Raw genomic sequence first — 23,790 nt, 5'->3', positions numbered from 1 at the left:
AAAATAATTTAATGGTTATTTGATTCACAGCTCAAAACATGTTTTTCAAGTGATGTTTTTCATCATCGTCTGTCATTGTAGAACCTACTCAACCAGCCTCATTCATATCGGTACCTGTGATCGACTGTTTTATAAGTAAATATACTAATCCACCAAAATAAAATTGAAAATGTATTAAAAACTAAACTAAATGTATTGGAATAAATAGAAAACTGTGGTGGATTCATCATGTGTGGGGCAGCAATAGGGGGACAAATAACTCAGGGACGGACAAAAGAGAGAGAGAGAGGAGCTGGCCGAGGTCACTTCCACCTTCAAAGGAAGATCAACACAAACACGCACACACAACCTCGTACACACCACCTGTCTCCTTGATTACTTTATTTTAAGGGGCCTGTCAACTAAGAGTTTTTTTTGCCAGGTGACAAACACCCTTCGACATAAGTGACTGTGGCAGTGAGCTACATGGATGGAGACCTTGAGCTCCAGCATCCAGCGGCAGGCAATGAGTCAGTTACATTACGTTACATAATGGATTTTGCCATTTGGTTACACAAAGGCTGCAGCATCGTCATATCAGTGTCTTTTTATGGTGGAGCTGAAATTGTTGAGTTAAAATAAGGATAAGAAATACAATAAAGTATGCATAGAAGTGATGCTTTGCTGAAGTATTGTTTTCTTTGTCTTCCGGTGATATCTATTGTCCTCATTTCCTTTATTTTTAATAATAACATTTTTAGAATATAGATGAGGAATCCCAGTTTTGTCTGAGCGGTCACTACCTCACTTTTGCTGGAACAAAAAAAAGGTGCTCTTTGGAACAAACATATAGGCCTGGGAAAGAGAATTGGAACTTTGTGCTCAATAAGTGATAATCAACAAAATACCAAAGCACATTTCTTATCCAAAATGACAGATCCCGTAAATAGGATTTGTGTTTCAACTCACAGGGTTGTTCAAACAAGTGACAGCTCACACAGAGCGTTGTCAGCTGCAGTCAAAGGCAATCAGAGTAACACTAGATCATTTGAACAGGTGCAGTCAAGCAGTTTTGTGTGTGTAAATAATTAGGTTAATTCTACAATAAATCCAGCTTCAGTTAATAGTTCTGGTTCTGGATAGTGATCAGATAAAACGTAGTCAGGCTGCATTTTGGGATCTTCAGGGTGGGGGCTGAATCAGTAACTGGATACACGTTTTTTTTTTACTTTAATCTATTCATGAATACCTTTGAATATGTTCTGTATTATTTGTTTTATTAATCGCTGACTGCACCTGTGTAAATTGTTCAGGGCTACACTTGGTTTTTCATTTAGCTGCCGCTTGTTTGTTTTTTTATTTCTTATTGATCGTGAGACATTTAATCTTTCTCTTCTCAAAAGATAGATACAACGGTTCAATACCAGTATCAGTAGTGTGCTGCCAGCTGTAAAGCAGCCATATGGTGTAATATAATTTTGTAGCAATGCCCTTTGAAAGGCAATACTCATACTCATATGGAATCAATATGTTCATGCTATCATTAGTATAGGGATTACGGCCCTTTTGAATTCCTTAGGTCATGTTTATTATCTGTAAAAAGGCACTCACTACATTTAATGTGATATGTTCATGACAAAAAACTTTACACAGCAACGTCTTGCCTGATAAAAAGGATAAAACAGGGTACAAGTACAACCAGTGTGTGTATACTTTGTCTTTAGTTTTTGATCATTTTGTATAGATTTAAAGAAGACGTCGGGTAGTAGTTTCAGAGCCTGTTTTTGAAAAGCAAAAAGTGGAAATGTGTCAAACTTTTCAATGAGTCAACATACAGAAAAACACAGAAAAATGTTTGACAGCGTTTTAGAAAAATCATTTGATAAAAGAAACACGACATGTTGTTTGTACTTTTTCAAATTTCAACTTAAGTGCTTGGCTGATATAAAAAGGAGTAAACACGGACGCCGACATGCTTGATGAGTACAAAATGAAAAGCATCATATTCATCCAATAAAAAGTCTGAAGACATTTGTGATAAAAGTGAATGCCATTTACAAAAAAGGTGTTTTCAACATGGCTGACAATTTGTTGGCCAATGGTGATAATAAATGCCTGTGAAAGCAAGCAGTACATTTAATTCATCGAACAGTAAGGAACATTATTACAGCTGTCATTTCGAGCTTTCAAGTATGTGAATCTTCTTTTATGGTTTTATTTCATAACCATGCACAATCTAGGAGATGTTTGTTTTTTCATGAGTATTTATACCGTTAGGCTGCACTTCCAAAGTTACATACCAGGAATAATTGTTCATGTCAGTGTCTATTGTTTGACAAACTGATGCAGCAGAAACAAAACCTCCCACCCTCCCAGTCCTTTGGTAGCTGAGCTACAAATAACCAGCACATTGTAAGATGACAAAGCGCAGATCCACAACCTTTCTGAAGGAGGAGGAGCTGAAGCAAGAACTCTGAACATCCCGCCCACGTGGTTAGAAAATAAGATTCAACGTTAACAAAAAAGCCGTTGCCCAAGTGTCTCTCGGGTGTCGAGACTCAAGGCTGATAGACATCGAAGCTGATAGTTCGTGTAGCGAGGAAAGTTCTTTGAGTTGCCCATCCTACAGTAACATCCTGCACGAGGTCATTTAACGACAGCCTCTTCTGTCTTTTCCATTTTTTTGGCAGCACATTTTCTTCCCATGGCTATGGCATTATGACTGAATTTACTCGGAGCGGTGCCGATCAAAGCGAGGAAAAACACAAAGGCACACTTACTGACATCTCAAAGGTCCATGCACGCTTGTCCTGTCTTCTCGGCTCTACCTTTCACTCGGTTTCTCCCTGTGTCTCTGAAGAACACTTCCACTCGATGCCCAGTCGCTCGCTATCTTTGGCCGGCACCGGTGCAAACTCGTTCAACTTCCCGCGCTCCATGGCGCTCTGCGACAGGTTTGTCAGACTGATGTTTTCCACTTTTCTGTCTCTGTTTTCCTCGTCTGGCTCCCCGTCTTCGTCTTCTTCCTCCGTCCTCTCCTCTCCCAGCATGGCGCTGCCGTTGCTGACGCCGACGCTGGCCCGCCGCACGTCTTCGTTAATGTTCCGCCGCAGCTCGCGGTTCTTGTTGCGTCTGGCCAGCTTGGTGAGGGACCCGCAGCGCAGGTTGAAGAGGTTCTCCTCGGAGGAGGACGCGGTCTGTGGCGTCTGCTCACTCGCGGGATGGTCGTAGGGCTCACACGCCCCCTTCAGCCTCAGGTTGTTGAGCTTGGTGTCGATGCTCTCCTGGGAGGAGGTCTTAAAGCGGCCGGCGTCCAGGCTGGCGAACAAGGCCCGCTTCTCCGGGGACAGCATGTCCAGGGAGAGAGCGCGCTGCTCCAGGCCGAGCTGCCGGCGCTCCATGCTGCGGATGGTGGCGGCCCGCTGCAGCTTGTCGTGGATCTCAACGCTGAGGCGCCGCCGCGTTTCACGGAACTCCGCTCGAACATTTGCCTTCCATTCTGCTGCATGAGCTTTGATCTCCCCGACCTTCGAGGACAGATGTAAGAAAAGGCTCAGAGACAGATCTTTAAAGCAGAGGAGGCATTGGCTGTGTTTCCATTCAATTCTCAAGCTAATTTTATACAATGTTGTTTTTAAAAATGTCACGGGTAAAGCAAAAGGGAATTATGAGCATTTACTTAAAATGGATTTGAGGGGATTGCCTTTAGTCGGCAAGGCTTAATTGTCCAAAGGCAAAGAAGGAAGTGCAATTTAATGTTGGAATACCTTTTGAACGAGTTGGGATTTTCTCTTTGGCGAGGGATCAGTTTAATGAAGGTGATGTCACATAGGTGTGTGCATGATGCCATCCTTAGCAATACTTGAATTAATGTCAATCAAACGGGAGCAAAAGTACTACCTCAAAGTCCTGGCTTATTAAGCCATGAACATCTGACACAGAAATACTAAAACTCGTTTTCAGGGACCAAGAAGCAATGTGATAGAAGCTTTTGACAAAGGTTATCTTGTTTTGCCGAGCCGTGTACATATTTTCCTCTCTGTGTCTTCTGTCTTGACACAGAACATTTTGGGAAAATATAACAAACTCATTTAATACTGAGCGGTTTTTATTGACTGAACTTCACCTCTTCTTTGGTCTTTTTAGACAGTATTTGAAGCCAGTCTCCAATCATGCTGAGGACGGCTGCAAAGTACGCCAATCCCACCATGATCCAGAACCACACCAAAGGCTTGTACCACTTCCTGTAGACGATCCTACGGTTCCCACCTGCAGAGGGAGGACAGACGGTTAGAAGAAACTGTCGGACACTACAACAGAAACAAGGGTCCCTCACATAGATCTACCTGCCACGTAGTCTCCTATCCCCACTGTGGTGAGTGTTATCACAACAAAGTAGATGGACTCCAGTGCGCTCCAGCCCTCAATGTGTCTAAAGATGACAGCAGGGATGGTGACAAAAACAATGCAGCCAGCCAGGATGAACAGGATGGTGGACGTCACTCTGATCTTAGTCTGGCTGATCTGTTTGTGTTTTTGCTGAGAAAACCAAACAGGAAATGATATTAGAACAATGCAAGCAACCGTTAAAAAAAAGATCTAAGACGCATAGGTACCCAAAGGAAATAATAGACGTCTATCAATTAAAAAAATCGGACACAGGGTAAAAAAACAACAAGAAACTACCTTAGACTTGCAACTCACCCTGAATATCTTCTCAACCCTCAAGATGCTTTTCACAAAGATGGTGCCCAGCTGGTCTCCAATCCCGGCCAACAAGAAGCCAAAGAGAGGGATGCCAAATATGGCATAAAGGATGCAAAAGATTTTTCCACCCTCCGTGCTTGGAGCTATATTTCCATATCCTGTCACAAACAAGGGAAAGACGAGGAAGAGCAGAGAAGAAATATGGCAGAGAAGATGTGGCAAAGAGGAAGGAGGCGGAGGTGGATGAGGAGTGTTTAGAGTGAGGTGCCAATCATAACTTTCCTATGCAACATATTTACTTGAAGCCATATTATATGCTTCTTGTTGCTGTTGCCGTGGTCTGCAGTAAAAAAAGGCTCCTACAGAGACAATAGGTTCCCCTTGGACTTGGTCATTTTCAGCAGTGTATGTTTTATCCTTGAAATGAAAATGTCTATAATTAAATCAATATCGTTACAAACATTTACAAATTAAAATTATAACATAAATAAATGGTTCTTTTATATCTATTACACTGTTATTCAATTTATTCAATTCCTTAAATCCTCCTACCGTATATGTTTTTATTCATTTAAAATGTAACACTTTGGGATTTCTCTTGTTTGACCACTTGTACAACCAACATACAAGAATTAAAGAGTGTATTATTTGAAAGTTTACCTATGGTTGTGATTACAGTTCCAGCAAAGAAGAAGGCACTGCCCAGGTCCCAGTGGCTGGAATTGAATGATGTATCTCCAATAGGACTCACTCCAGCACTCACAGCATCTATGGCATGCTGGAAAGAGAAACATGTATATATGACAATATTAATGGGGGAGGAAAATATAAATTACATTTATCGTAAACATGTGTCATAAATGTGTGTTTACGAATGGTGTCATGTGGATGTGGTTACAATTAATTAGACCAATAGTATTACATTTTTCCCTTTACGGCTTGTGATGCCTAAAGTCTCATTGCTAGATGCTATGTAAGATGTCTTAAAAATGTCAACATAGCTTGTGAATTACCAGCAAAATGCACATAGTTTTGCTGCAGAAACGCATTTTTGTGCTACCCCTCGCCCCCTCTTGTGGTGTTCTCGAGTAATGTATCTTGTATTTTTTCATGAAAATATCCACCGTATGAAATAAAAAATATGTTAAAAAAGGAAATGATGAACCGCATTGGTCAAGTTAGGCAAACCTCCATCCTCCCGACACGGTTCAGTACATGCACGGACATCTAGCACCAGATGTGAGCCCATTATTCAGTGGCTTGCTCTCCACTTGGAGCCGTTTCTCCTCAGCATTTTCACCCACATTTTTTACACTTCACGCAGACACAAGACTTCATTGACTTTATATTTCAGCAGAAATCCCTTTATCGCTCTTTTTTAAGTCCCTTTTTAATTTCCAACCTATCAAGGGAATGCTCTGATTTACTGCATCATCATTCTCAATGATTTCCTTCTAAGCTCCATTATATAGCCATGAAAATGTAATCTACTATTTTGTGTTCTGTGTGAATTTCCCTCTTTATGGGCATTATATCTTCATAGTTAGAGTTTTACCTCCGGGCTCAAAGAAACATCCCTTCTGCTGACATGAAAGTGAGGGATGCCTTTGTAGGGAATAGCTCCGGTACATTTACCAACATTTGTAAAATTCCTCTTCATTCAGGGCTACCCCCATTCTATCCGTGCAAGCTGTTAGGGAAAAGTACGTCCATCTAATAAAATATGTATCAACTATCGTGACATACATTTCAAAGCAGACCGAGTGGAGAGCCACTTCCACACACATCGCTGCACATGCTTACTCATAATCTTGCATGTGATTTCCTCAGCTCCATCAATTCAGCCTGTCCAGCAGGACAGCTTTTCAAATCTAAAATTAGCTAATAGCAGTAATGATTTTTTCATGAGTATTAGTAGATTCAGCTACTTTGTGGAGCAATATCAAAGCGGTAATTATATCATACATCCTCTAATAACCTAAATCTAGAGCCAAGGGAGAGCTAAAATTAGCCTCAACATGCCTATGAATACTTCAAAGGTCTATTTCTGTTTCTCCTTCTTTTCTCAGCTAAGTTCACACTGCATTAGAGGCAGAAATCCATCTTTTCCACAGGTTCTTTTGAGACACTGTGCATGCTAACTTTGATTGGGGTTGTGTTGTAATTAGGATTAAAAATAGTTGTTTTATGTAACATGGTCTCTATCTAATCTATTTCGATTGCTCACAAGACTAAGCACACAGACAGAGATGAATTGAGAGATGAATTGGATCATGTGTGTTTTCATATTCTACGCTTTTGATCATCATCGGAGAGAAAGCTAACTCACTACAGATCTTTATCCTGTCAGAGTATCGTTCTGCCTCACAGCAGGTGATAGCAGTAATCCAGTCAGCATGGTGCCAAGCACTCTGCAGAGTTCTCTCCATTGCTAATGTTTGTAGCTTTGCCCAAACCACCTTGAAGCATTAAAGCTGCACAACTGACTGCCAAATAGGACGATTCTGGTCCATCACAGATAAGGCTCTTTTGAATTGGTCAGATATGTTTGTGAAGTGAATAGAAAAAAGGAATCAGACTTTGATATTGCATTATTGCTTTATCAAAAAAAATAAGCCTGTTTTTGAACTTGAAGTTGTTTTATAATCATCCTACAGTGAAGGGAAGCATTAATCATTGATGCATCAGGTAATTTACTTCAGTGAAAGTAGAATTATCACAATAGACAAATTCTCATTTACAAACTCAATTATCCTGCACAAAGTTGTAGTTAAAGACAAGAAACACCGGAACATTGCAGAAAATGACCCTCATTTATTTTACCTTACATATTGATAGGTTTTATTGGCACGTAAAAGCCACCACCAAATTGATATAGAGGAGCAAAATAAAGTTCTACAACTGAGGGGATTGTTAAACCAAAAATAAAACTAGTCCTTCAAATGTTCAGTGAATGAGTAGATGAACTACATTACATTCCACACATGTTGTGCTGAGACATTAGAAGACAACTTTTCTGTAAACGTTGGGTGCACATTGTGAATACCCCCGACGAGCTTATCCCACATTGGTTGCATATCCATCAAGTAGCTCAGTGTTTGTAAAAGTTCATTAACTTAACTTTATTATTTTAAGTGAGTCATAAATAAATGAGGCTTGACTGGTGTCAATAACAGCATGGCTTCACATTGTGCCAAAATGTGAGTCATCCCGAGGGCGCAGGAAAAGCCAATTAGCTGTGCTGCCTTTGTGGGCGCACAGTGGGTAGGTGGACAGCACAGACGCTTAAGCAGACACGAGGAGGTCAATAGAAGTGCATGGACCCACACACACAAATATTCAACACATGCTGTGTGGCAACGCTTTCTGCCGCTTTCTGCCACCTCACACACACAGACGCTGTGCACACACACGCTGCCCGATAGTTGCCATTTTTCTGTCAGCTCCTCCGTCAAACAGTTTGGTAACAGTGAGTCACCACCGCGGCGTCGCCACAGGATTTTTGTCTGAGTGACAGACTCGAGGCAGCAGGAACATAACATGTTAAAAGACCAGACAGACTCTTTGATGCAGTACCTGTGACCTAGCCCTGAAGGCATTTCTTGAGATTGCATAAGAAAAGGCAAAGGTTATTTGACACAAGGCAGGAGAATTTGTAATTTTATTTAAATAATTCGACATTTTGGGAAAGGTAATTTCTCGCAAATAATTAACTAAGAATACTTGAGCCTCTTTAGTACATATGAAGCTAGATTCCACAGCTATTTAGTTTAGCATAGCACAGACAGTCAGCCTTTCTCTCTCCTACAAGCCTACTAGCTCCTCCAAAGCCTTCAAACTTTTTGTACAAATTAATTGGTTACTTTTATAGGTTTTAGTTGGCAGATTTGTATGTGTTTGAACTGAGCCAGGCTAACTGTTTACTTCTACTGCAGGTCTCTTATGCTAAGCTAAGCTAGCAGTTTGTAGTATCATTTATATACTGCATAGACATTTAGACAAATTGGCATTAATCACTTCATCTAATTATTTGTAGGAAAGTATACTCTATGTATCAATATGAAAAAATATTATTTTACTATATTTAACTTTTCAGATGTTGAAATGTAAAAAAAAAATCTGGCCAAACATAGACGCGTCATCATACATTATAACTTGTCTGAATCTGTTCAGTCTATTTGGCTGTTGCTGGTAGTGCGGCTGCTTTAAGCAACAGGAGGTCTGTGGCTGCTGGCTGGTGCAATGAATAATTGATTCCCTTAGGATTTCAGGCACACTATGCTAAAGGTTTTTTTTCCACACATCTCCTCGGGGGAATACTTTCATCGATTTTCTTTTTTTACAAACTTATGACAGCATATGTGTGGATCATAAGTGAGCGCTGCAAGGGAAAAGGAGGAGGAACAAAGGATGCTTTTCTGAGAAGGAATAACTAAACAGGAGAAGGTGAGGAGAAGGTGAGAGAGGTGCAATATTCACTGTAGCAGTGTTGAAGAAGCTACTGCCAAACAGAACCATTCTCAAAGCTGAGTGCCCTGTATGCCATGTGATTGGAAATTTGAGGTATTTCAAGCTCAAAACAATAGGAGGGGTTGACTGTGGCACCAACACAAATCTTGTATTTGCTATTCTCAGACTACAAAAACATGCAAAGCACCGTGTTCCTTTTTTGTTTTCTTCTCTTCAGATCTTCTATTGCAATATGTTTTGTGCATGAAATATTGCTAATTTGCAATCACGGTTGATAAAAGGGACTCTCCCTTTGATCTTTGTGTCTGGCACACTTAAAAATTGAGCTTTCCATTCAGCAGACTGCCCACGGACACATCTTGAATTATTTTCTAATCCCGCAACCAGTTGCTCATGTCATCTTGAGGTAGTGAGCTCAAAACTCAACCTATAAATCTGTGGGTAGTATCAGAGAGTGGTGCGAAGCAGCCGCATACCCTGTGTAAGAGGAAAAGACATGATGTGATGTGAATGATGAATTATTTTTTCTCCAATCTGCTTGTTATACGGTCCAGTTAAAGTGTTGGTTGCGAATAAAAAGCATTTATTTTATTTTTTTCAAGATCAAAATAAATCATTCTGATTAATTATTTAATCTCATGATCAGACAGAAGCGTCAGGGTTACTCAGCCGCTAAAATTGCCCTTGATCTTTACAGCTAACTGTATTGCTGTTTTTTTGTTAAAAATAGAAGATACAATGCGCATGGTAGAAGACATCATGAAACTTGTCTTCTAACGTCTCTTGGAGTAAACACAACTCAGTGCTCTTTTGGCCGTGAGCTAGTTTGCTATTTTAAAACGTGTGGGTGTTGTTAATGCCTCACTCTGTAATTCCATGTACTAATATATTTATTATGGAGGATACAAGGAATTCAAATGTATAACTCAATAAAGACACCACTGAAAAAGAAGGGGGTTGTTAAGAACTGACTGATTGGTGATTCTTTTTTATTTTATTTGTGTTGGTGATCTTCGCCTTCTGAGCGATGCAGTGACCTCATCTTTCATACTCTGGAGGACACCATCACTCCAAATATCAATAAATGGGTGACCAAGGACATTGACAATTTACCTAGATAAGAAGGAGACAAGCTCTTTGTGAAGGAATTTCAGAAGGAAGGGTCAAGTTGGCCTTAGACAGATAAGAGGATTTTAAACACACGGCCTGCACATGTGTTTATCTTTTTTCATTTGTTTACACTAACAACATCTCCGTTCCATTAAAGGATAGTGTGGCCATGACATGGCAGCGCAAACACACCTCTTCACACACACACACCTGTTCTTTTGGAGTATCATCACGCCGTAAAAAAAACCTTGTCCAGACATTTTCAGGAACGATGCCTCAAGCTGTGCACTGGGAGCCGAGAGAAACCAGACTCACAACAACAACAACGCCTTTATTAGACCCACAGTGTTGAAGGCCAGCTGCTACAGAAAGTACCATCATTTCAAAACCTTGGGAAGAAGATACACACCTCATTCTCCTTTTCCCAGGAGCTATGAAAGCTAAACCCTGGTTTAGAGAACACTAATTGAATCCATTTCAGTCTGTCCAACCATCCATCCATCCAACAACTCACTGTTTTGCTATGTAATACACAATGCACTGAGGGTTGTCTGCACATTAAATAAAGACACTTTTTTTGCCCTTTCCTCTAAGATGACGTTACCTTCCTGTTATGTTATATAAAACTGCATGCGCTTGCATGTGCTGTAGTGTTTTTGCCAACAGATGTGAAGTGTCACCGAGACTTATGGACATCTCTAGTAACCCTGCAGGTACTAATCTGCCTCCTGTTGAAGGAAGGGCCAGCCTCTAATTCTTCTCCTGACATCTACCCATCAACTGTCCTCAACCGGGATGGAACAGAGCAGCATCTCAAGATAGTGCTTTGGTCACCATATTCATACTATATATAATGTCTATAAATCAATATTATAATTCTGACCGAGTTCACTGTGACCCCTAAAACTATAAAGAGTAAGGAGTATAATACAACAATCCAGAGGACCGGGGGCCGACACGTGGCAGACGTTCCACTTGAAAAGATGTTGTTTTTGTGTTGTATGTGGTTATGGGCAATTATTCCTTCACAATAGGCAGCAGTCGATGGAGGGTTTAATTGCTGAAAGAACATCTGGACAATTGATGAAGTAGTATTCAAGCTTTCAAGACCTGATTGCTGTCACCAGCTAGCAAAAGCTGCTACAAAGGTATTGTGTGTGACTAATTTTCATTACCATGTCTCACTTTATCTAAAACTCCAAAAGCAAATCCCCACTTCCAATCACTCACCTTAATAAGGGCCTCCAGCTCTTCGGGAGAGACACAGAGGTGGTTCTTCAAGAACAAAGCCTTCTCCAGAGTGATAGTGTTCTTCTGGTTGCTCTCAAACGGCTGCTCCAGAGCCCTGAAGGCCAGACCTCCACAGACCAGGTAGAGAACCACCACGATGAACACTGCCAGCACCGTCTTCCACTTCATCACCGAGTGGAGCGCAGCGGCCACGCCGTCACAGCTGGCGTCCATGCTGGCCACCACGCTGGCAGAGCGCGAAGAGATGGACAGGCGTGGCAGCGGACAGTGGCCGTTGGCCTTCGGTTCACAGCCCATTGGGTTCTGCATGGTGGCCACGCTGGCATGGACTAGGCTCGACTTCGCCATGCCAGCCTGGATCTTTTTGGGAGGGACCAGGTTGGTCTGGACCGCCACTGGGGAAGAGTGAAGGGAAGAGAAACAGGTGAATTTATGTTTTTGATTCGCTTTGCGATGGAGGATATCAAGACAGAAACAGACATTCTGTGTCTTCTAGAGTGACACAAATGATTTTCGGCAAGTGAGAATGAACACTTGGCTAATGGCCTTGAATCTGTTGACACGCTGGATGGTAGAAATGTCAGGACAGATTGAGTGGTGAGAAGAAATCTTCAAAAATGTAGTTTTGCTGGCAGTATTTGAGAATGTTTCAACTGAGGTTGAAATGATTACACAATGTTTCTGTGTTAACAAATCGCAATAAATTGTTTAATAACAACTAACAAAAGAAATGCATGGAATGAGTTTAACCACACTATTGCATGCCCTCTTTTAACCTCTCATTTAGCTTAAATAGATGAGCAGCAAAGTGACACTCGTGAATTAAAGATCAACAAAAAGAAAGTACAACACACTACTTTGTAATGTTATGAGCCCAAATCATCGCACTCCGTGGTACCACGATTCATTGCACAACCCTGTACCAGAGGAAGAGTTGTTGAAAACCTGTAGCCTACAGCATGAAGCATTAGAAAGTGATTTTCTTTTATTTCTCCGAGCTAATTAATGGCTCTTGACAAAGCCGACACTCAAAGCTATCAGCCAAAAGTGCTGTTATCTGGCCAACAGCGGTGCCAATGCTGCCGTCTTCACACACTGAGGATTCATGCAAGACCTCAATGTAGAAAAATATTGTGATCACTGTACGAATTTAAAAAATGTGAATTAAGTAGAATAATCAAATGGTTATATATCTTGTTGATACAAGCAGAACAAGATTTAAAACACACACCATCTGAGACTACATCCTTACGGTATTGACATGTGAAGGTATGTGGAGGTGCAAATTGATGTATCCTTTTACAGAGAAGCAGGATCCATTTATCTAATAGACTGTAATAGAGCAAGGGATAAGTGGTACTTTCAGCCATTGGCTTGTGGATTGATTTTATAATATGTACACGGGGGCCATGCAGGTCGACCAAGTGGCAAGCAGCACCGAGGAGGCAGCCAAATCTACATTCCTTTAATATAAAGCACTGTATGAGATATTCAGTGCTCCAGATCACCCCTGCTAACCATGGCGTGCCTCAAGAGCCATGGGTGAAGCCTGTTGTTTATCATCATGCAACTAAATATAAATAGGAATACATAATGGATATGGAAGACATTAGTGATTTTCATGGAAATGTCCCACCCTGATGAGTCAAAGAAGTGTCTAATTGTGTCTAATCCAAGAGCTCTGGAATCTTGTTGAAGCCTAATTGAAAACTATGAGTGAATCAAAGGGATGTCAAAAGCTTAAAAATTAAGAGATGAAGCTACAGACATAAATCACCGCATAACAATTTCACCTTCTGGATTTGGTGCAGTCATGTTGACGGATGCCGTGGAAAATCTACTGATAAATCAAATTGCAAATTGACCCGAGTCCATCACTACTCTTACTGAAACATTAATTACATTTCATCTCATTCCGTGAAATTGAATAAATGTGCTCTATGCAGCAGGGCAGCTGCAGATAAACACGTCAAGATGTTCAGAAAGATGGATCTCATTGACTTTAGTCAGTGGTAAAAAATATATTTCTCAAATCACAAATAAAATGGTATATGTGTATGTCTCGTGTATGTGTAGAACTATAGGTTAAATCTAAATTGTGATAAACATAGTTTGCTTTGCACTTCAGATCTTTGAGGCTGCGTGGTATTCACCTAACATCCTTTTCAGACAGCTGAATTTCATTATTGATTTTTACAAATGAAATAAGGCCTGGAGAGCAGTGCTTTTGATCTGACTCTGATTCTTCCTTTCCTTCTCTCCTCTCCCTCTCTCCTGCTTTCTCCTCTCTCGCTTTCTTCTGTCTCCAGCATGTCACTGGAAACCTCATAAAATAATGGAAACATGGACGTGGATGCTAATGAGGATTAAGATAACAAAAATGTTGCATGAAGCATCCAAAACACTGTTGTGGGTAAAAGTTGTGGTGGCGCACTGGAATGCCAACATTTCAGATGGTCTCGTGCATATTGCAAAATACAAAATACAAACCTACACATAATAATAATAGTAAAACATGAGGAAAACATTTTGGCTTGGCTGAAGTCGGTTCTTGTGCCCTATAGTACTAGACAAATTGTAGGTGTTTAAGTGTCTAAAGACTCAAAATCAATCATGTCATGCTAACCAGAGTGCCATATGAAGGCCCCCTACTTCCGGCAAAAAGAAACAATTTCAAAATAAAACGTTTACCGACGACGTTTTAAATAAACTCTTTGGATCGCTTTGACTATTTAACTCACAGCAAACATAAACAATTATTTTCGTGGTAATAAATCACTAAGGGTGAGCAGAAACGTGTTTCAGAAAATATGTCTGGTAGTCACAACCAATGGACAACAAACGCAGGATCTTTTACTTTAGATATATATTCCGGTTTTGGCCGTGTTTTGCTGCCAACTTGTGGTTATCCCTCTGCTTCTAGTAGGGTTGCCTTGGACAACTGAGCACACACAGTGAAGAATACAGAAATAACATCCCACTGCTTCATTCTCCTTTTTTGCAGCACAGAAACATAAAACAAGAGTAATTACCAAAATTATGAATAGAAACTTTGCCAAAACGGTTGAAGCCTGTGAAAAATCCAGCATGCTGTAAATTATTGTGCCTCATGAAGACTATATCCATGACATGGTGGTGAGATTAGGAGTAGCCCATTTAATAAAATATAGCATATAGTCTATCCAAAGTTATCGGACAGTATATAAGAAAGCAGAATCAACCAACCTTGTTCGGGTTCCCAGTTAACTTGTTTCCTCGGGTTTTCAATTGGAAATTTCATCGTGATTTTGGTTCTCAATCAAAATCAAAAAGAAATTGTGTTCAATTCAATTTAAAAAAAAGAAAATTCACCAAAATCACCCACGTCTTCGGGACCGCATATCTTCGTGTGTGTGGAAATAAACGCATCGCAAAGCCGCATTGTCTGTCTCTGCTGTCCCTCCCTCCCTTTTTGCTGCGCCTCGCTTGCACATCGCGGTGTTGGTCTCATAGATGCGGATGAGACATTTCACTGTCGCACCGCTCGGACGACCAACCCACATCACGAATCACACAAGAACACGCCACCCCGGTGGTTCTGTCCACAATCATCAGCCAGTGTGTCCACGAATAAGCAACTTTACCCATGCGTTGCGCCGGCATTGCGAACAACGGGCACGGATACTCTCCTCCCTTTCATTCCCAAAGCGCCCCTCCACCTGCCGTTTACTGTAACGTGCTGGGGGGTATTTACTCCTATGGCCTTGCATCAGCCATTTCACTTAATTTATATAAACCGTTTTTCTTTAATACTCACTCTTTCGTTTTTTCCCCAAAACCGGATTATCGTCTCATGGTTTAGCATCCGGCGACGGAGCACATGGTGCAGGGCGTCAGGCGAGAGTTGTACGCCAAATCAGCTGCAGACTTAAATCATGACATCATACACATGTAACGGTGTATCATTTATGAACTTCTTTAGAGTCCCCTCCTCCGTCTCCTCACACTCACACACACCCCTGCAAGTCAGACGATGGCACGGACATTTAGGTGCATCAACAATGCGCATATTGTTTTCAGGATATACACGTCTCAGATACTATGGAGGCTTTTTGAACAGAGGTATAACTCAAAACTTGTTGTTTTTTAGTTGATTATGTAGCCAAAAGGCCCTACAGGTGTTGCACGATTTCAAGTTTCATTTGAAGAACAATACTTTTCATATGCATATTTATATGTATTTTAGCATTATAAATGATTGAATGCAGCCATTGGATTCAATGTATTTCAATAGACTGTGGATTCAAAATATGCTCCGTAACTGTTGTTTTATTTCTGAAAAACACAGGTTTAAAATGTATTATATGTTGTTCTTATTGAGGAAATATGATGTAGTATATAAATACATTTATATGTAGGATAAATAAAAAAATGTACACCAGTTAGTTTGTTGTTGTTTTTTTCAGTTTTGTGTTGTCCTACTTCAAGAGTAAATTAACTTATTCGAATGAGCTAAGAAACTTGTTGTTGTTTATTCGGGTAACCCCGCCATGCTCTTTGCACTTCACCAAATCTCGGTATCCTCCTGTATTTTGGCAAGCACCTTGTTCAGCAACACTGAAGGTTCTATGAGCCATGTGTCCATCAGCAGTCAGCCATATATCACTGTGAGAGTAGCTCAAACTTGCTGCTAGCTTTTTAGCACAGTTTTCTGCCTTCCGTGTACGGGCCGTCCTTTTGTGCACAGTTTTGTTAACACGTGAGCAGATACTGTCAGCTTTTAGCCGCTAACTTAGATCTTCCAGGTGGAACAGACTTTGCAAGACACAGCCAACATAAATGTTGTTGTTCTGTCTTAGCTCCTGTGGACATACAGGATTCTCAGTGAAAAAACATCCAAAGCAGAAATGTTTTCCTTTCATGAAATCCCTGAACCTTTCACATGCGACCATGCGGGAAATGGACCAACCCTAGAAAACTCCTCAACTCACTGACATTTGTGTGCACCCTCATCTCCTTGATGGCCTGGTCTCCCTATGATCAGGACAGATGCTCATTGCTTTGAAGATGTGACGCACCTTGCTCTTGGACAGTTTGCACCTGTACACATTCAGGGTGGGGCCCGCCTTTTCCGGCCTTTGGAGCACAGCATGGAGCCGAGTGTCATGCTTTCCTTAATCCTGCCCCCACACCAATACATCATCGATGTGGCAGGCCAATCGTTAAAATTTGAAGCCGCCTCAAGGATATGATGAATGTTGTGTACTTGGCCGGTTCCCATTTGGGAGCAACATAAAACAAGATCAGGGATCAGGGCGGCAACATTTATTCAGACAGAAAAATAGCATGATGTTGCTTTGGAGCTGAAAATTATTACATTTTACAAACAGAAATTGTGTGTCCACGTCAGTTTGACATACATTGTCCAAGCAAATTATTTCCGCAGCTCCACATGATATATATATATATATATATGAATATAGGTTATAGCCCTGTTTTACTGCTGTATGTACAAGGTTAAGCCCACTGCGGTTTAAAAGTCCTTAAAGGTATGAGAAAGCATTGCAGAATGGGGTGTTAATGAATTACTTTACATTAATTTGTGTGTTTGAAGCTGGTAATAAAATCCAACCCTTAAACGCTGACAAAAACAGCATGAAGGGACTTTTGGTTAGGGCTAACAATGCTGTTCAGAGAGGCTGTTTCACACTACAATTAGGTAATTCACAATCTTTTCTGGGTGAATGACGTTAGGGGTTAAAAGGTCTATCAAACAATACAAGGAACATGGCAGAATGAACAATACCCTGCTGACAGAATGTTCCCATGATGGACATATTTGAATCTGAATTTATATTTGTTGCACTCATGTCATTCAGATTGGTCAGATGTTCACACACTCACATTATTGCTTTACTGGTTTGGTTTCTAGGCAGTAAGATGGTGGGTGTTTAATTTAAAACATCCTAACAGCCCACCGGTAATTAACAAGATAACGGTTCCAGGATATTTCATTAAATTTAGCGGAGGTTTATACCTATACAATCATGGTCTTCCTATATCTTGTTAGTCCCTGGTGTGGGCAGGGGCTCTGGAACACACACCACTGTGTTGAATGACCTGGGACAACATCTTTTTTGCTAATGTTAAAAAGGTGTCTCCAAAAACATCAAGCTCATATCAGAACACATCACAATGTTGAAACACAATAGTTACGGGTGATGCATGTCATTTTCCCCTTCTATTTTTGCTGTTTTAAGCACATGATTTGCTGCATGAATAGAGAAATACTGCTGTACTGCTTGATAATATTTTTTGATAATCATATACATTTGGGATTTTATTGATTTGTGAATCGAATGTGTTGTGGCATTTTATATTGGTATAGTTTTCGCAGTCAAGTGACACTGTGTGTACGTGGTTTCGTTATGGAGCAGGTGGCGTGACTTTACGCAAGAGCGTGATGACGACAGCATTCATAGCAACCAGCATGGCGACGGAGAAGCTTTGCTCCGCCGCCCATCTGTTCATAAGCTAGTTTTAGGCTGTTACCTTTACGTTACTCCATTCTCTTTCAACTTAAACATGTTTACAGTTACACACACGGTTGTTTCTGGATCGATTCAAGATCTCCCGTTGCTGCTAAAGAATATTTTTGTGGAAAATGGGGTACGATGAGGATAATAATACCATGGAATCGAGAATAGGTATGAAACTACTAGCAGCTAGCTAACGTTAGCTGTTAACTCTGTATGGACTCCCTAGCGTGACTTTCATTTTATGTTGACATGGGTCAGCCTTTTAAATTACTCATACTGCTTGTTCTCAAGACGTTTTAATCCATAACCAAGACAGTGAGGTTTGTAACGTTAGTTCACGTTAACGCTAATGCTAGCTTGTATCATCATGCTTCAGTAAAGTTAGCTACCATTAAGTTAACGTTACTTTATTGTTAATGTTTATTTATCGTTAATAACGTTACGCTGGAATAAAAACGACATTGTTCAGCTAACGTTACTATTTTCACGAAATATGGAAAACAGTAACGCTAGACAAAAAGCAATTAGCTACCCTGACTAAATGATTTGTTATTATCAGACAATGTAATCCTAGTCATATATCACTTTGTCAAATACTTGTTGAAAATATTTCAGATTGTTTAGTCATACAACCAAGAAGGTTTTTAGTTTATATATACAAAGGTGAACATAAATCAGTTGTGAAGCTGATGCACCCAATGCTTGCTTGATAATACAACAATTTTAAAGAACTTATTGAAACGGTTTTATTATTGTTGTATTGTATTACTTCACTACAATAGTTAACATGTCAATATCTATCTGTTTATTTTAGGGAGTGTATCATCTGGATCGGGGTGCAGCCTTGGTGGGAAAGGACAGAATTTAAAAACCAGCCGTAAGTAATACAATTTTCTTTTTTACATTATGTTAATGAAGTCATTTGAATTATGGCTATTTGTAAATTAAGAACTTACGTTCATTTTATGTTGTTTTCTGTGTCACAATTCTAGCTTTCTGCACTCGCTCCTCCAGCAAATTGACGCAGTCCCTCGTTAGAGACCACATGGTGTCTCATTACAAAAAGGTTTACTCAGCTAAAGGTGAGCTGCATGGGAGGGATGCAGTATGATTCAGAACAACCCAATTCAGCCCATGCATATATAATGGCCTTTTATCTCTTAATGCAATTAATACTTACATTTGTATTTCATAATTGGTAGAGGAAAAATCCGTTGTGATTTTTTAACTTTGCCTTGTTCCACAGCTGCCATCGATGCCTCAGTACCCAAAAGCTTGATACACAGTGTAAAGTGTAAGTACTCAGTCATCACTTATGAAATGATTAATTCAATTCAAAGGATATATTTCTAATTTTAGCACACCAATGTGGTTTTAAATGCATTATAAATAGTTTAATCTCTCACAGTTTGGTATTGGTGTGTCAGTGGTTATCTGAATCAAAAACCAACCTTTATTTTTGAACTCATCACCCACCATAGTTTAGAAAGACTCACTCCTCACTCCTCACACGATGCAACTCGTCATCTTTATCGCTGAAAGTAATGCTGTCTTCTTTTGACTGTGCCATCACACTCTCACACCTTGTAGATAAGTGCAGTATGTCACTCCCTATTATAGACTACTTTCTGTGTCTATTCACTTTGTCATTTCCTCTTTACAGACAATGACCAGATCAGACAGGAGCGTTTGAGGAAAGGTGGTCGTCCTCAGTCGGCCCATTCTCTCTCACAGAGGAATAGCAGAGCCTCCTGCTCTTCGGCCCAGGTAAGAAATCAGAGCAACAACACTGGTGTGTTCGTACAGAAACCATTGCATTGCTTGACCAGAAAATCTGATAATTTCAATAAAACATGTTTTCTTTCTCAGAGTAGATTATCTGTGCAATATGATGACAGCCCCTACCTCTGCTCAAGGAGTTCCACGGTTTCCAGCCCAAGGTTCCTCTCCTCCTTTAATGCCAAGGACATAGTTTATCCATCGTTTAAAGTTGGCTCTCAGAACCAGTCTCATCACGTTCGCCCAGCATCAGAAAGGAAATACCGCAGCCCCGAGGCAACTTCGCACAGAAAGCAGTCAGTGTGTTCACTGGGAGCTTCAGGAGATCAGAGTTACAAGACTTTCCAAGACCCTGTCCAGAAAACGTACAGTGGAGATTTGCTCCACAAACATTCACAGCACTTTACCCATGACAAACCTTTTACCCCCAAGACCCTGAAATCAGAAAAGAGTTCGTACCTTTCGCAATATCGCTACTACAGAGCCCCAAGGCGTAAACCCACTCAGGACAGCACCAACTCGAGATTGATGCGACAGGAAACCTATCATGGAAGGTACCTACCTACATCCCATCCTTTATCTTAATGTGTGAAAGTTGTTTAAATTAATTGAATTCTATTTTTCTTACGCAGCACTACAACCATACAGGACATTCTTGAGCCATCTCAGGTAATTTTTAGGATTTAATTGGGCTATTCAGTTATATTCCCTATTGTGAGTTAAAATACAATATAACAACTTTACTGTTTAACCTTTTTTAATCTTGCTTAAGTGGTTGGATACATATTCAAATGTACTTACTCACATTGTGGGTGATAAATAAACATGGCAATAAACATTTAGTGTTTTTTTTTCAAAAATGAATACCAGATCTGAGCACTGATCAAAGCCCAATTTCAGTGAAAATGAGTGAACGTTTAGACCTACTAAACCTGAAGACATGTGGCACACCATCCAAATAAAGACCATGACATTTTGTGGGGTTTAAGTATTTGTGGCCTAATTTCACAAATCCTTGTTTGTCTTTTTCTCCCTTTAAATAAAAAACGGAAGTGTTTCAGCCACATTAAACACGATAACGAGACAACCTTTACAATATTCTAAAAATGCTTTCTTCTTTTGCGTTGCAGGGATTTAATACAGAGCATGAGTTGTCTGAATATGAGTTCAATGGCACATATTTGTCTGCATCTAGTCAACGGAATAAAGCAAACAGGAGCACAGAACTTGATGTATATGCCTCTTCGTCCAGGTAAAATCATGCAGGAGAAATACTGTGTTGCATTTAAAGCAAAATGTATACATTACTTGAATAAATTGTTTGCATCTATTTTTTCAGGTTCTCACCAGAGGGCGAGAAATCCCCCTTTATGAAGACCGTATCTGCAGAGTATGTTCCCTTTGATAAGTTGAATGCCTTAGGTAGCTTTAAGTTTATATAGATATTGCAATATGTTTAAGGATTCAACAGTACTATTTTTCTGTGAATGTTAACAACATTACATTTAAGTCTCATCTGTTACTCAACAGGGAAGAAGAACTAATGTACCTTGAATTCATTTCTGCTGTAACTGAGGACATATTGTCCAGGGAGCACATCTCTGACAGGTTAGTCTCTCTTTTTTGTTGTTGACTTATTTTCTAGTCTGTAAACTGCAAGACTGTGCTTTGTTAGTTTTCAGACATGTACAACACATGCAGCCAAGATTCCACTTTCTTTGTGTTTTTGTTCTATACAAGGTTCCTGGACCGGGTGATAGATCGGCATATTGACATGAATCGGCATCAGCTTGATGTGGTGAGTGGCTTCTACAACAGAATACTAAATAGGTCAAGCAAGTGTTTGGATCGCAGCTTTATGTGAAGATTTGAGAACATTCAAAGGTTCTCACAAAGGACTCTTGATTTCTTCTCATGCATCTGATTGCATTGCGTTTGGTTTTAGGGTAAAATGCGCCACCTTTTGGAAATACTGCGTAAAGATTTTGAAGAGCCAACCAACACACCCACCTCCAGTACTGAGTTTGAAAAAACGGAGAATGCTCTTTTTGATTCATTCCGACCAATTCTGGAATCCGGGGGGAAACAATTGAAGACCAAAAAGGACAGTAAATTGTTCCAATATAGTTCCATAATTGAATACTGTGATTCACCAGACTTTGCTGTTCCCCTATCGGTGTCTACACCTTTGTTCTCTCCTGAAACAATTTCTGCCTCGCCATTTAAAGTGGATGAAGAGGAAAGAGTAGATGATCATGATCATGAGAAGAGCATCGGCACTCTTTGGCTCAGGGAGAAGCTTCCTGGCAATATAGGAATTGGTGAAAACAACCATCAGAATCAAGATGGCACAACTGAGACAAACGAAGGCGTCAACCATGAAAACAACACTGTGACCAGTCAAGAAGGAATTCATCAAGAGCAAGCAGGCGTCAGTCAGGATGGACAATCTGAAGAGCTTGAAGAGCTGGGGAGGAGTTTGTCACTGTCTCTTCACGTGTCCAGCAATGAACACTCCAACAATGTGGAGACGCCCCCTGACCAACATCCAGATACAGTTGCCTCTGCCAGTGATGAGGATGAATTTTGAGCTTTTCTGTACTCCGAGATTGAAAGTCCTTTAGTGAGTTTTTTCTTTTTTTTAGAGAGAATAGTATTGAAAGTTGAACGGGTAGGTTAGTGAAGAGGATTTAACACAAGCTGTGTTTTCCATGTTGTAAAATCCCCACCAATATGGAGTTAGTTCTAATGCTCTGCATATTTTCCAAATTGATTAGTATGATTCTAAAGTTTGCAAAGGATAGTCCATAGTGCTACACTGATGTGAGTGACATGGTGGAAATAGTGTTATCCTTTAGTTTGAGCGATTTCAGAAAGTATGCAGAGTTCATCTTAAGTATGATGCAGCTGCCATTTACATTTCCAGATTTATAGATGAAAATACTTTAGCTTGCATTTTTCAGTTTGTTTGACATATGCCTCTGAGATCAAGCGACTAGGAGTTAACTGTCACCAGAAAGTGTCTTTACAATTGCAATAAAAGTTATATTCTTTGACTCTCGATACAAGAAACTGGTCATTATTCAACCTGCTAACCGAACTGTCTCTCCAGTGAATCATTTTCCGTGTGTATTCTCCGTGTTTGTTCAACAGTTTCCACTGGGGCTTTGGTCAGGTCCTGAAGCTGACTGCTGAGAGACCACACAGGGATTCAAATAACTCCAAACCTACATGTTGTGACGGCATTTTCTGACAAAGATGGCCCCGAGGAACTATTATTGTTAGAATCCCCAATGGGTTTCCTTCCCAGTCTCTGCATCGGATCGTCACCGTTGTGAGATTTTTGGAGAGACGCCTTGTTAAAATTCCAGCCACAGAGGCGCAAAAGAAACCAATAGCATTTAGTAGCCCCATAGCACTTAAGTCATTGCAATCTACTCTTTATACAGTGCAAATATACAGTACACACCGTGTATAAATGTAATTTATATTTTGATTCTACTCCGAGGGTTAAATTGTGACGGGGATTTGGGGGAAAATTACACCCTTAAATCCCCATCATGAAGATAAGTCACTGTGGAGGAGGCAGAGATTTTTGGTGGTAATTAACTAAAGGGTTTTATTAAAGAATACAATAAAACAAAGTTTAACAAAAACACTACAAACAGGTTTAAGATAATAAGAACCAACTCAGTTGGTTGTGATTTTACCACATTAATAGAACCAGGTTAAACAGAATCAAGCAACACAGCAAACGGATCAAACTGAGGAAAACAAAACATGAAACTTTGTTTGGATGTTCCCTTACCGTACCGTACCTGCCTGCATCTTGAACTCTGTTTTAAAGCATCGTGTTTGATGCATTACTTATGTGCACTGTGAGGTACATTGTGGCAGTTGTTTTGGGAAATACTATTGAAATATAATAGTGCTTAATGTGTCCTGGTTTCTATGGCACCATGGAGAAGCTTTTCAG

The 23,790-nt window shown here is 40.2% G+C and overlaps 2 protein-coding genes across 3 annotated transcripts; one reads left to right on the top strand and one right to left on the bottom strand.

The window, feature by feature from the left end:
• Positions 1-224: 224 nt before the first annotated feature.
• Positions 225-15,520, bottom strand: kcnk10b (potassium channel, subfamily K, member 10b). 2 transcript variants are annotated; one of them, XM_037487307.2, is made up of 7 exons: positions 15,314-15,520; positions 11,497-11,912; positions 5,347-5,464; positions 4,684-4,844; positions 4,326-4,518; positions 4,106-4,248; positions 225-3,506 (listed from the first exon to the last, which is right to left on the bottom strand). In XM_037487307.2, coding segments are annotated over exons 1-7 (1,728 nt in total). In that variant the 5' UTR covers positions 15,315-15,520; the 3' UTR covers positions 225-2,810. The 2 variants fall into 2 exon arrangements, with proteins under 2 accessions (XP_037343204.2, XP_037343203.2); XM_037487306.2 differs by lacking the exon at positions 15,314-15,520 and adding an exon at positions 14,743-15,289.
• Positions 15,521-17,948: 2,428 nt separating this feature from the next.
• Positions 17,949-22,871, top strand: spata7 (spermatogenesis associated 7). Its single transcript, XM_037487526.2, has 12 exons — positions 17,949-18,203; positions 18,850-18,912; positions 19,028-19,117; positions 19,282-19,329; positions 19,699-19,802; positions 19,905-20,368; positions 20,447-20,483; positions 20,945-21,066; positions 21,154-21,204; positions 21,345-21,422; positions 21,555-21,612; positions 21,760-22,871. The coding sequence occupies exons 1-12, from the start codon at positions 18,161-18,163 to the stop codon at positions 22,402-22,404; spliced, it is 1,803 nt and encodes a 600-aa protein (XP_037343423.1). The 5' UTR covers positions 17,949-18,160; the 3' UTR covers positions 22,405-22,871.
• The last annotated feature ends 919 nt before the right edge of the window (positions 22,872-23,790 follow it).

This window comes from Pungitius pungitius, chromosome 14, assembly GCF_949316345.1.
Source record: "Pungitius pungitius chromosome 14, fPunPun2.1, whole genome shotgun sequence".
Taxonomy (NCBI): Eukaryota; Metazoa; Chordata; class Actinopteri; order Perciformes; family Gasterosteidae; genus Pungitius; species Pungitius pungitius.
The sequence above is the reverse complement of the archived record's forward strand: the minus strand, read 5'-3'. Positions and strand labels throughout refer to the sequence as shown.